The 14,980-nt window shown below is 39.6% G+C and overlaps 1 protein-coding gene across 1 annotated transcript in view; it reads left to right on the top strand.

The window, feature by feature from the left end:
* The window catches only part of LOC146855938 (sodium-coupled monocarboxylate transporter 1-like), a 251,585-nt gene that overhangs the window by 117,175 nt on the left and 119,430 nt on the right, over window positions 1-14,980 (top strand). Inside the window, exon 5 of the mRNA XM_085653895.1 lies at window positions 569-723. Within this exon, the coding sequence (XP_085510021.1) occupies window positions 569-723 (155 nt within the window). The remainder of the gene's footprint in view (window positions 1-568; window positions 724-14,980) is intronic.

The following is a 14,980-nucleotide window of genomic DNA, read 5'->3' as shown; positions in this document are numbered from 1 at the left end:
ACCTACTTGAGCAGTTCTTTTTCATCTGATTTTATCTATAGCTTGCAGACTTTTTAAATTTGAGGAAGTTGAGAAACGTTTGAAAAATTTCGAAAATTGTGGAGTCAGTGAAATTTCATAACTTTGTCCTTTTTTGTAATCATTATATCTTAAATTCAAATCTTTCATTAATTTGCCCTACATATTATGTCAAATATAGCTTTAGTAGTTGTTTTCCTGCCTTAGATCCTCAGAGCAAAGGCCTATGAATACAAAGGTAAACATACGTTCTTTATTGTTTATCTTCAAATGTCTAGTTTAAAATATGAGGACTGATGAATTTTCTCAAGATATTTTATGCCCAAAGCTTATTATTGCTTGAGCCTCTATGATACTTGTCCAACAAAGAAGAAAGGAAGGAGACAAGGTAGCCAATTTTATGGCTGATGTTACCTTTTTCAATATTTACATACACAATTGGGAGCAGGTGAAAAGTTTTGTAAAGATTCGCGACATCATTCAACTTTATAGCAATGATAAATTGACTTTATTTAAAACTTATGATAACTCAAAATATTATGTTTTGTAGGGTGGCATAAAAGCTGTTGTTTGGACTGATGTGTTCCAGATCGTGATCATAGTGGCTGGCTTTATAGCAGTTATCATTAGAGCTCTGGTGGTGCAAGGCGGAATCAATCGCGTAATAGAGGATTCTTACCAAGGGGGAAGATTAAACTTTTGGGAGTAAGTTTTGTAATACTTGAAATTGGAAATTGCATGTAACATGACCTGTATTCAACCAATGAGAAAACAAAGTACATTTCATATGTCAACTGTTAAAAGGATATTGTTATTCTAGAATGGCCTGTGGAAAAGAATTGTAAGTGAATTACTAAAACAGACAGTACCTTACTCTTTTCAACTTCTGATCATACGTGAAATGGTAAAACATTTAGCATTATACACTGGTGGCGATCCATTTACTCACTCATGCTATGGTGATTCCATTGCAATATAGCCCATCTTGGATGGCTCAGATCCATCCAACCATAACCCAATAAATCACATTGAGGATTAATTACAGGCTTAGTTTCATCCACCTATAGAGACCGGATCATTTATTGTCGTACTGTTTGTTGACTTGCATATGGTAGGAGATGGTATCTGTGCCATGGTTATTTTAGTATCAGTAATTTCGACCATGCAGTAGAGTAGAATCACGTAAGAACTTGTCATTGTTTTACCAAGCCAGACATTATTATTTCAAGAACACAAATTGAATATAAGAAACACAAATCTAATATAAATTTTGAGGCAGAAATAAGAAAATAAATGGAAAGTGTTATTTCTAAAACAGAAAGAATATTTTTTTTTTTTATACTTAGCACAAACTATTTATTCGGAACAAAACCTAAATTGAATGCGCTCAAAAACCTTCGGCTTCTCACAACACAAAAAAATTACACCATATTTCTATTAACACACACATTTTCATTCAAATATTTTTTCAAGAAGGAAAATTTGTGAGTCTAAAACACTGATTCAGCAAGCCGTATCCCCAAAAAAGCTTTAATCATGACTAGGGCTCCCGGTTTTATGGTATTTATTTTTTTGGCATTTCCGTCTGTATTTATCCATATTTATTTTTTGGGCATTTTTTCTGTATTTATCCACATTTATTTTTTTCACAAGCAAAAGACGACGCTTCAGCTAGTATTTTTCCACATTTATTTAAATTGACAATGCACACATGCGCTCGGTTGTTATTGGTCAACACTATACATTCATCTGAAAACTTTGCCATTTGCAGAACATCCCAAATATGCTTAAAAGAGCAACATTATAGTCTATATATCATATCAAACCAAACATAGGTTTGTAAGCCAATAAATGTTCCTGTTGCATGGTGGGCAATGGGCAGCAGCAGCACTCTACAGCCCTCCCATATCTTCCCCCCCTTACCGTCTCTTGAGAAAACAGGCGCAGTTCTGAATGCAAGATTCCTGCGTTGTTATCGGAAACTGGTTAATGAGGAGGGAGAAACATTCCTGTCTCAGCTCTGGAGAGAACGCTTTTGTGATGCGAGGGGAAAGGGAATTCTTGTGTTGCACCCGGATTTGTTATCATGCAAGCAGCAACATATTAGTTGGGCAGATTTAATGCACGGAAGGATGTGTACATTGTGCATCCTGATCTCAGTATTTGAAGGTACTCAGATGTATGTTAATTGCCCAGGATCGCACTGTGCGGTCATGCAGTGGTTTTACACTGAGCGTATCTGCCCAGGATCACACGGTTTTGTTCACACAGGCCTGGTGGCGCCCAGTGCAAAATAAATACACAGGATTGGCATCTTGTCTCGCTAAGGTTGTTGGGCAATCAGTGCCAGCCCTGCGTCTGACACTGAACACATCACGCAATTCCGTGGACTTTGGACGCATAAATAAGAAGGCTCGTATCAAATTGTCATCAACGCATGTAATAGGCAGGCCAGCCAGAACCTTAGCTGCGCGCGGATGGTAAATATCTCCAGAAGGAAAGAATTCATCAAGTTCTTATCTTGTCACGTTTGCTGGGCATTCAAAGATCGAGCTCAGATGTCAGACACTGTTTTCAGAGAGTGCCTCTTCCATGCCTCTAGCCCTCTACCCCCTCCCTCATCACTGCTTGTTTATTTGGTTAAGAGCACTTCACTTCACACAAATGCTTGTGTTTTCGCTCCGAGTTCCAATTCTGTGAGAGGGTGTTTTATTTTTAATTAATGTCCCGGTGTCCATCCATCAAACTCCTCCCTCGTCGCTGCTTTCACTGCAACCATTTTCCAAGCTTTGCTCGTGCTCAGTCTGTTGGCTCGCCCTTATTTACCCATTTTAGCTGCAGCGCACACTGTTTAGAGCCCCTATCTCTGCAGTTACTGGGCCAGGGCCGTGACATACTGGATATCTATCTCCCCACTGGGTAGGTAGGCTTCCCGATCATTATCTGGACTAATCAGCCACTGGATCTAAACTTGGTAGTTGAGTTTCGGCAAGCGTTATTCACTGCAACACAGAGCCCTTGTAAAACCCAGTCTGCGAGGAAAAGACGGGTGCTGGTGTAATCGGCAGAGTGAAGAGGCAGGGGCTAAGGGGTCAAAGAACAACAAAGCCTCATTAAGAAGTAAACGGTCTTTCAAAGACCTGTGAAGTACTCGGGTGCGGTGGCTATGTGCTTCCTGGAAGCTGTCTCAGCCCCGGGCTGACACCTCTTAACCCTCTAAGGAGGGGGAGACACCAGATGGTTGGGGGTGTAATTCTATTAATGTCAATTACAAAATATAGTAGTATTTTCCCGTTTTTATATATAAATACAGATAAAGGAAAACTTGTTTTCCGTCTGTATTTATATGTAAAAATCCGTTTAAACGGAAAACCGGGAGCCCTAATCATGACTAAACTGATTCATCCTATGTTATTGTGTCCATTTTTCTCTATGTACACCAAATTCTTCGAAAGGTTGTCCCAGCATTGCTTTTCTTTTGGTAAATCAAGTAGTATGCTTGTGGGTCATTAAGAAAAAGCCCTCATAAGGATTTCAGCACATTTTCAAGTGTGTTATTTTTGGAGATTTTCAATCTCTGCAGTACCTAAATTTAGTACTCTTGCTTTGATGATGTATCTAAAGAGGGTGGCCTGTGGATCAGCTGACCTTGAATAGTGCTGAACTTACTCCTATTTGACATCCATACTCTGAGGGTCCAATTTAGATATTGGCAGACAGGTTACTCCGTCACAATGGTGATGGATATCCTATCCACCGAAATATAATTCCCATTACTTCCTATGGGATTTATATTTCGTCAGATGGGATATCTGTCACTTTTGTGACGGAGTAACCCCTCTGCCAAAATCTAAATTAGGCCCTTAGTGACAATTTTGCAAACAAAATTCATTTTGTTGTTCTCAAAGATCACCAATCATATTGCGACCCATCAGAGCAGGGATAGGCAATGGCAGAAGTTTCTGTCCTGTCACACTGTAACAGTACACTCTCCATGGCTGTGTGTCTGGGTGGCACAGTTTCGCAATTGTTAATCTCCTCGCTATTGGATGGAAAGCAAGCCATGTTGTATCTTCAACATTCACTTCAGGGTTGTGATTGAGCATAAGAGGGTGACCCATTGCAGCTTTTTGCAATAACTGAAGAACTATCCAAAATATTTATACTAACATTAATTATATGTGATGTATTTCTTATGTGCAAAAAAAGGCTTATGCGATCAAGGATTAATCATAAACATAGTTTCAAGAAAGTAACAACATTACTAAAGAGAATGAGCTGGAACACACGAGGCCAACAATTTATACAATTTTTAATTTTTCTCTGAATCAAAATCTTTTATCATGAGGCTGTCAACATTTCAGTGAAACAAGGACATATACTCTATATACAAATTTTACAAGGGAGAGATGTTACAATGCGGCCAGTATGTACATGAGTCAGGTGTCTCTGGCAGATTGCTTAATTGCTTAGCTGTTTAAACCCAGAGGACCAGGTGGGACTGGACCGATATGGAACGTCGACGTTTCGACCCTGACATCTGCGTAGCCTTAAAGATAAGTTGATCCAAATTTAATAAAACTGCTCATTCTGTAGGTTATTTTGCCATATTTAGTAGGACATTACATTACATATAACTTGTTTATTTATGTTGAAGTTTTGAGCTCTTCAAAACATTGGTGACAGCCTCTATTTTTTTTAGACTGTCATTAGAACTGTTATGGAGGCAGTACATTTTTTCCCATTAAAAATCTGCAATTAAAAGATGGATTGAAACATTTTTGGGGGAGATACTTTTTATATTTAAAAAAAAGTTAAATACCCTATACACATTTGAAGGGTTTGTTTCTTGGATTGCATCATCTTTTAATTTCAGCTAAGGTGGATAGTTAGATTTTATTTGAAAAGGGATTGTCATATTTTTTGCAGTGAATTTAATTAATCCAGCAATAAATGATTGAATTTAATTTGCATGCCAAATTGAATCTTCTGCCTCACCAACGTCTTAGTCATGATCAATAACATTTAACACTACCAGGCAACTAATGGTCTTGGATCTTTTAAAGGCAATTTTGTCAAAATTCTGGCATTCTGCCTTACCAAAAAAGGAGCCAGGGAATTCTAAGTATTGGCAGCCTTAGTTTGTAAATTTTTCCCTCATGAAATGAAAACAACAGGCGATCATGTTCGTAAAAACCTAGTCAACTTTCTAGACATGGGCCTTCAGTCGCTGGCATGATAAGGTGTTTGCAATGAAGTGCAGTGTTAAAGAAAGATACATGCCAGTGGATTTTAGAACTGAACTTTGGAGTAAAGCCTTCTGAGGTTAGCCTGAAGGTTGTTCCATAAATGCTAACACAAGATGAATATGGAGTGAGCTACCATAGGGAATAAGTTAAAATAAGCTAAACAGCAAACATTATGCTCAAAGGTCATGGGGTTTCATAAATGGCAATCAGATTATGAAGATTACTTGGGCCATCACCAAAATGGAATTTCCAGATTTTACAAAAGCATGTCAAAGTCACTCCATCAACAACTGTACCAGTGAAGCTGCGTTGAAAGAACTTTTCTTGTCCATTGTTCAATGATGCTCATGTTGATGCTCAAGCAGATTTCTATTAGATGTGCAACACTGTTGAATTAGCTTACTTGGGAATTACCAGTAATGGTCAGATGGAATTAAGTTAACAACTTGTTTAGTCTAGAAACGATCCGGAAGATATTTCTGCATATGTAGTTGACTCAAGGGGCAATCTCCAGCAGTTCGGCAAGGAGAAAGCTAAGATTTCAACAGTATACTGGCCAAAAGTACCTTTTTCTCAGTGGATTGTAGATTGAATGATGATGCATTCCCTTAAAACACTGAGAGTAGGCACAAGAAAGATAACCACTGACGTCAGAACATTACGTTGTAGCCAGCCTTGTGATTCTGAAGAAGATACTCAACTAGATAATTGATTTGCTCAGGATCAGAATTATCTTCCACCAGAATTTGAGTGCAACCAGCATAGAAATGAAAAGGAAGGAATGTTCGTAACTTTATTCTATGCTCCATACAACACTGGTTCTTTTGTGTCATTCAATGTACTGCCTTGCAATGGACATTTGCCGTGAACAGATACCAGACAAAGCTACAATGGACTATCCAATAATATATGTCAAGTATTCATGCTCTGTTTTTTATGTTATTTTTTTGCAATAACAAAATAACAATAAAAATATTTCAAAAAAGAAAAATGAAAAGGAAGACTAAAAGTTGATGCATGGAAAGCTGATATGGACTGGTGTATGGCCAGAGAAAAAAACACAGGGGTGTCCTAAAAAATGGTCTTCTATATGGAACAAATGGAATGCCTATCGAGGCAATATCTGTGTCCCACCTATAGTCCCCTCACAGGAAGAATCTGCTTCAACATACACATTGTAATTCATCATTTATCATTTGCATAGTTCACGGTCAATGCTTATGTACGTGTATTTAACTTTGGCATTATCCCTCCTTTTCTGTAATCAGCAATGTCGATTCTCTATTGTTCAATAAAAATAATTATTAAAAAAAGAAAATGAAGACTAAAGTGCACAGTGCCAATGTTACATTATATGGAGATGAAATGTCTTCTGTAAATAGCAATCTGCTACTTGTCAGAGTTCCATTTTTTGTTTTGCTTTTGGCCCTATAAGCCCAGTTCTATGTGAGAGCTGGAAAAGCACTCACAGATACCAAAGCCTCATCTATAAGTAGACCCTCCTTCCTAAAGAAATCCTGAAGGAAGTGTTTATCAGAATTTTAAAGCCATAACTCCAGTCATAGTTTAAGATTAATAGAATCTGGAAGAGTAATATGTTCCAGTTTATTGAGTTTTTTCATTCCCAAATTGTGATATAAAGGCATTTGAGATGAAGGTTCTTAAGTATGTACTTGACCTGGTAAATTCATACCAACAACGTGGACTCTATAATAATGTTTAGAGTTGTAAGTACATGTCGCACAGGGGATACACAACGTAACTTTATTTGCAAATGGTAACAATCCAAGCATGTTTTTAAATAAAAAAACAAACATGAATTTTCCAATGCCCTGGAATTTCCAAGCTATAATCTTGTTACACAGATGTTAATTCAGCAAGGACTATCCAGCTTGTGTTTTATTGTGGTTCACGACTTCCTAGAGTTAATAAGTGCAAAATATACGGAGCAGTAATGTTAGCTCCACATATACTTTCAAGCACCTAGTTAGTCATTTATAGTTTTGAGGCGCAGGAGCACTGCTATAATTTAATGGTGCTCCCACTCCCCAATCTTATGGCTCCCTCCCTCCCTCAATTTACTGTCAGGGATTTTCCTGTGGCAGAACCTCAGCTCGCTCAGCCATTAGAAACTTACAACATGACAGATCGTTCACCAGATGGCTGACAGGTCATAGAGACTGTCAGACAGACAGCACTGTGAAATAAATGCAGGGGAATTGCTCTATAGCCCACATGCACAATGAGAAACGTCTGTGTGTGCCAGAATCACAGATTTATTTGCAGGAGTTCATTCTTGAAAATTATTTTATCAAGAAGTTGCCTCAAACATGGTGCCTGCTCAGCAAAACTTCACTGCCTTCAGTTGAGTGGTGGCTCCACTGAAGGCATCAAGATCCCTGCTTACCTAGTGGGTATCGCTAAAATATGCTGGGAGGTCCTCTGCCAAGGGAGTTGAAGCATGCCTTCCACAGACCTAGTTGCTCCACTGTTTTCTAAACCAGGCTCTTAAACATATTTTCTGCCCACCATTAGGCCAGTAATTAGAACCTCATTGTAGTGCCTTGCAATATTTTAGAATGGAACCCTTTTGCCTCCTAACGGAGTTTGTAGAGCTATGACATAGGTGTCAGAGCACAATGACATGAAAGTTTGTTTTAGAATGTCGGGTCACAGTTACACGCAGCAGAATAAAGCCGTATAATACTATGTTTCGTGTGTGGCGTGGTTACTATTGGGTACCCAGGCTGGGAAGGTGCCGCAAATGGAGATAAGATAGGGATAAGTAACTGGAAGAATGACCATGCTCTCCCAGAGAGTTTGCTGTGGTCCAGGCAAACTGCTTGTGCATGCCACGTGTATAGCTGTTGAGGATCGGAGTCGACACTTCATGCAGTTGCTGTAAAGCCCACGAAGACAATGGAAACATTGCAAAGAATTTACACATTGATGGTCGAGAACCTGATGGTTGAGCCATACATAAAGGGACCGCGCTGCCACGCAAAATATAGTTGTACATTACATGGAGTGATACTGGAAGAGGTGATTATGTACTGATGCAGGTAGAAGTGCGTGCTGGCAGAATGAGCAAAAAAGGAGTACATTGTTATTGCACTTACCAGAGCCTCGATACGTGGAGCTTTACGACCTCCGTACAATGCGATGGGACGCAAGAAGAAGCAAGAGTGTTGTGCTTACTGAGCTGTCCGATACCTTACAAAGCTGCCAGGTGATGGCTCAACACAACTCCAGAGGACTCCAGAAAGTTAAGGGATCCAATGGAGACAGGGGAGAAAGTCATCACCTCCCCGATTGTCCATGACAACTCTGAGGCTGGTCCATCACAAGGCCTCATAAATAGTAAGAATGACGCAGGCTCAGATGGACAGCTGACATAAGCAGAAAGAGCTACACCCTCAAGGTTAGCCACTCCCATAATTGGTCACCATGCTGCCACTTTTTTGAAATCACCACCGCTTTTCGATACCACCAAAAAACTAAATATTGGCCAGATGGTCTGTGTGGATAGAGACATTTGATGATTTCATTGATGTACTTGAAGAGACTGGTAACAAAAAGATTATCAAGTATCTTAACAAATCTTGCTGGTGATGGTGTGAAAGAAGTTGGAACTGGAAGAATATTGCAGTTAAGTTACAACATTTCTACACATGTACGTCTGGGGGAATAACACCCAATCCTGCTAAAGTACAAGCACTGCCTAATGCTGATCCCCACAAGATGTTTCTGTGAAACAAAGTTTCAAGAAAATCAAACAAGTCATTGAAACTGCTACTTAAATTGCCTATTTCAATCCAAATTTTCAGAGAGAGGTTGTTGCTGATGCTAGCCCTGTTGGAGTAGGCGCTATCCTGGCAGACCACAGCGGACTCCCACATGCTCGAAAGCATATTTGGGCATATGCTAGTAGAAATGTGTCCCAAACAGAATGTGCTTACTCTTAATCCAAGAAAGAAAGTTTTGCCGTAGTATGGGCTTGTGAACATTTTCATATATTCCTGTATGATTACACCATTGTACATCATCCATGGAAGGATCAAAACCCTGCTGAGTACTTTTCCAGAGTACCTATACAAGGTCAAGGTACTCAAACCAAGACGGCTGAAGCCTACATTAATTTCATTGTAAAGTCAAATACACCAGCTGCCATATGGTTAGCCCAGATCATCAATTCCACGAGCCATGATAGTGACATGCTGAAGTTGAAAGATATAACTACACATCAGCCATGGAACTGACATGCTCGACCTCTCAACAATGATGGTGAATAACAAAAGTACAAAAATGTTAAAGATGAACTGTCTATAACTCAGAAAGGACTTATAATGCAAGAGTCGAGAATCCTTATTCCGGAGAGTTTAAAACAGAAGATAATCAAAGTGGCTAACGAAGGGCATTGTGTTATTGTTGCCACCGAGAGAGCTCTTCAAGATCAAGTCTGGTTTCCATATTTTGATGAGAAGTTTAAAGAGGGACTCAAGGCCTGTCGTCTATGTAACTGCCTCTCTGTGAACAGTACTCAACATACTGTTACCAGGTCAGAACTCCCTAAGCATGCATAGGCAAGATAGCCATTAATTTATTTGGTTCAATCAACAATGGACATCATGTGATGGTAATTGTGGATGAGTACATCGAGTTACATTAATAGAGGATCACCCACAGCCCATGAGTGCATCAATGAGAGACGACTGCACTTTTGCAATTTGGGGGGGTTCCAGTCATTCTGAAGTATGATAATGGGCCGCCACTCAACAGTAGAGAATTCAAGGATTTTCTGGAGCATCTGAGCATAAAGCAGCAGAAGAGTACACCTGTGTGGCAAAAGGCTAACTGTCTTGTCATGCGTTTTATGAGTAGGCTAAAGAAATCTTGACAGGCTCAATTTGCAAACTGTGTTGCCTTTCAGCCTACGAGCATATCGTTCAATACCTCATTGACCATGGGTGAAGACCTGCGATTTTGATGTTCAATGCAGCCAAGTTACCTAAATGGAACATCAAAAGATAAGGAGATGATATTACAAATCAAATGAAGCACTTTGAGAATAAAGAAAAGATGATAGCCTATGCTGACAAGTGGCAACATGCAAAGAACATTGAATTTAAGACAGTCGATCTACTGATCTCCCACCAACTGTGAAGGAGAAAATGTGATGCTCCATATGATGCTGCACCTTTCCACGTTGTGCCCACTCGGGATATATGATGACTGCCCGGCGTCCTGAGAAGTCTGTTACCAGAGACTCTTCTCACTTTCGGCATTTGATTCATCTGTCTTCTGATTCAGACAGTGAAAGAAAGACTGAACCTAAGAATCCAGTGACTGTTCTTACTTCTTCACCGTCTTCATTGATCTCTGATTGTGAAGATGACAGCTCCCAGCTTCTAGTAACCAGATCAGGGGGAGTAATTAAAGTGCCAAGAAGGTTGATTGAAGAAATGCGAATGTATATATACATTTTTTTAAAATAAATTTCCAAATCTATATTGTATTGTATTGTAATTGTATTTATATACCACTTACAACCCCTGACGAGGTGTTGATTTTTAAAAAGATTATATATATATATATATATATATATATTACCTTGCCAGTAGGTAGTTATGTTTAGGACCTATTTTCCATAGGAAATCCGCAACATTCTATTCCCAATAAGTCTGGCGCCGGTAGACGAATCTTCGTGAAATTTTCCAAACTTTTGGCCAGCTCCGGTCCGCTCCTATCCTGAAAGTTTCGTGGTGATTCGTCAAGCGGGAGCCGAGAAAAAAGGGGGGTCCCAAAACACGTTTTCCCCATGCAATTTCCCATAGGACCTGTTGACGCAGCTACAGCCCGAACTGCTGAACGGAATTACACCAAATTTGGCAGAGAGGTAGTCCTCAGTTCAGACTCGTGCCTTTTGCATAAATGGTGTAAATCCGTTCAGTAGTTCCTGAGAAAATTCGAGTAAAAAAGATAGATATATCTATGGCCTCGGAGGATCCGCGCACCCTAAGTGCACCCTCCCCGAACCGAGCACGCACCCTCCCGATCACGCGCTGAATGCTAATTGGCTGTCAAGTGTCTGTCTACATTCGAAACCAGAAACTGTTGGCAGCCATTTTGTGCCTCAGGAGAAGCGAGGCTGATTAAGTAAGGTAAATAAGTGTGTGAAAGATGTAAAGGGGGCAGGGTAGAAATACTCTGACCCTCTAGTGTTGCTTTGGGGGTCCCAGAAGGACCCCTTGGGGCCCCCTTTTTTTTTTTTAAGCGGCGAAATGCGCGCAGGGTGCACGGTTCCCAACGTGTTGGGTGCGCGGATGCCAAAAAAATGGAAATAAAAAAGAAAAAATAAAGTTTTGAAAATATCGTTTACAAAATATTTAAAAAAATATAAAACTGTATTTTAAAACATTAACAATTTTTTTTAATTCAATAAAAACAAATAATATTTTTTAATTTTTAAAAGAATTAATTGAAAAAATAAGTTAAAAAAAGGTGAAATAAAAGTATTTTAAAAAAACATAATTAAAGGGATTGACACACTGAAATTGAAAAATGTAGAAATTCAATGAAAATCATTAAACATCATAGCTTTAGAGATAAATTATAGATAGGAATTAGCATTTAAAAAACCTTTGAAATTCACTGAAAAAACCATAGGTTTCATGCACGTTATAGTTAGAAATTGGCATTTAAAAAACCTTAGAAATTCACTGAAAAAACCATAGGATTCAGGGGTGTTATAGTTAGCTGGACATTTCCCTCGTACAAAACCCTAGAAATTCCCCCGTTATAGTTAGTTCAGCTAACTATAACTCGCACGCCCCCGCAATGCACTGGTCAGTGCATGAAACCTATGGTTTTTTCAGTGAATATATATATATATATATATATATATATATATATATATATATATATATATATATATATATATATATATATATATATCGTCAAGCACTCTTCCACTCCGCGATTCTTCCACCAGCCACGGCAAAAAGAGCACGGACCACAATCCTTCAAATACCGATAGGTTTATTGTCCTGTAGGTTACATCGACAACACAGCAGCCATTACGCGTTTCATCCCTGCATGGGGACTTGATCACATGACATATATATAAAACACTGTTTTCCCAACAATTCCTGCAATGCTGAATCGAAAAACAAAACGGACTCCACTTTCTTAGTTTACTACGTGCGCTGTGCTGCCATGATGCGTTTCGGCCTCGCCGGGCCTTGATCACATGGTGTGCCACCATTTCCTCCCCTTACTTAAAGTGCCAAGGGGCATATTATCAAGACAGGCGATAAAATTATCGCCGCTTTAGCGGCAGAAAACTGCCGCTAAAACGGCGATAATAGGCTTGATAATATGGTCTATGGAATTCCAATTGAAGCCCATGTTAGATGTGAAGGACATCTAACCTGAGCTTCAATTGGAATTCCATAGAGCATATTATCAAGCCCATTATCGCCGTTTTAGCGGCAGTTTTCTGCCGCTAAAGCGGCGATAATTTTATCGCCTGTCTTGATAATATGCCCCCAAGTGCATAAGTTGATATGGAAAACAGACTGCCCGTCTGTGTTCCACTATTACAGTACAAGTTTAGCAGCATTTATTACACATTTATGTAAACATTGGTCCCACACTTTTCGTACTCTGTGCAAAATGCACAATTAATCTGTATAAATACAAATAATATATGCCTGCACAGTAACTAACATTTTCAAGAAACATTCATGAAGGTACATAAAAACCAGTTAAATCTCTCACTGTTTTAAAATTGCTGCTAAGTACAAACACGTAACTGCATAAATAATGTTAATAATGGTAAAAAATGTAAAAACAATTGATCGAAAGGACTACTCATAATATATGTGCAAAAATGCAAGGAAAGTACTGCCCCTGTGGGCATCTGCCCCGGTACTTGTAATGAACAGACCTATAGTGCAAAGTGCAAAAGTACTGAAGTGCAGACCTGTGCTGAAGTGTGGTACTCCTATGCAGAAAAAGTGCCAAGTGCAGATTTAAAAAAAGTTTATTGTAAAAACAGGTTCAATGTGAACACATATTTACAATGAAAAATGGCTGTGTGCTTTGTAGCGGATGTATGGGATAGCAGCCGAATGAAACTATGTATACCATAGTGGTGTTGTTGTCTCTAATGTTTATGTTTCTGATTCTATGCTTTTACAGTGATGGTATTACAGAATTATAGCCACGTATGTAAGTCCACAGTGGTGTTTAATCCATGAGGACTTTTGCTGTCCATCTCCAAGATATATCTTGTTTCCAGCCTCCTTAAACTTGCTTCCCTGTTGCCACCTCGTCTATGTTGTGGAACAGTGTCTACCATAAAGAATTTCAAGTGATCCAAATTGTTGCTGTTGACCTCCTTAAAATGACGTGCCACTGGATATGTTGTATCCAAATTGGTTATGGCCCGTAGGTGCTGGAGAATTCTCTTGTGGACTTGCAGTTTCGTGCTGCCAATGTACTGCAGCCCACAAGAGCACTCCGGCAGATAGATGGCGAATTCTGTCTTGCAAGTGAACAACTTACCAATTGTTACTGGTCTGTCCCTGAAAGGAGTGCTAAAGGTGCTCTTGCTAGTGCCAAACTTGCATGCCCTGCATGTCGTGCACCTCACAAAACCTTTACGACAAGTTAGCCAATAAGTTTTGATTTCGGGACTGCTACTGACCAGAAAGCCACAAGTACTCGGTGCCTTCCTGAATGTTATCAAAGGGGATTGTGGAAGTTTATCACCTAATGTAGGGTCACTGTGGACTAGATGCTAGTTCTTTTTAATGATCCTACTGAGGCTGTCCTTTTGTTTGTTGTAGGTCATGATATGCCTCGGTTTCCCTGTCACCTGTTCTTTGTTTTGAGTCTGTTTGGCCTTATTGTTAGATGGCTTGAACAGCAGGTCATCCCTGGATACGGGGAGAGAGGATGTTGGACTCGGCGTTAAGGAGGCATCATATCTGCCTGTTGTATGAATAGGCCTGAGTGCCATACACTCGACCAGATGAAACTTCGGAACTCACTTTGACAACATAGGGGATAGAAAGGGAGGGTTCCAGGTTCAATACAGCAGAACACGTGCTACTTGTGAAGCCTATTGACATTTGGATTGAGTTATTTTTATTTTTCGCCCTAATGAAGTTCACTGTAAGGGAATGAAACGCGTTGGATGGAGCGTTTATGTTGGATGTTTTTTTACAAATTTAGAATAAAGAAGCTAATTTTCTATCTACACAAGTCTACTGGACTTTTCGAGCTGCGCACCCCCATTTGACAAGTAACTATTCCCTTGATCTGGAGCACAGTGACGCCACGCAACGGCTGGCGATGGGGTTGGTTGCACGGCGAATCTATTTATTGGAATTGGCGTGAGGTGCAGCACAGGAGGTCCGCCGTTGCTTCATTTGGATTATTCTCATCCCTGGATAATGCTCTGGTGTGACAGATAGCTTTGTCAATGACATTTTTTGAGTAGCCTCTAGCTAAAAAGCGCAACTTACACTCCTGCTGTGCTTCTATGAGGTCTTGTTCTTTGCTACAGATTCTGTGTATCCTTAGAATTTCCCCAAATGGAATGCTACAGATTGTATGTTTGGTATCGAAACTGGTTGAGTGTAATATTGTGTTTCCTGCCATTGGTTTGCTGTGCAACTTAGTGTGTAAACTACCACTGCTTGTGT

This window comes from Triturus cristatus, chromosome 4_1 (assembly GCF_964204655.1).
Source record: "Triturus cristatus chromosome 4_1, aTriCri1.1, whole genome shotgun sequence".
Taxonomy (NCBI): domain Eukaryota; kingdom Metazoa; phylum Chordata; class Amphibia; order Caudata; family Salamandridae; genus Triturus; species Triturus cristatus.
The sequence above is the reverse complement of the archived record's forward strand: the minus strand, read 5'-3'. Positions and strand labels throughout refer to the sequence as shown.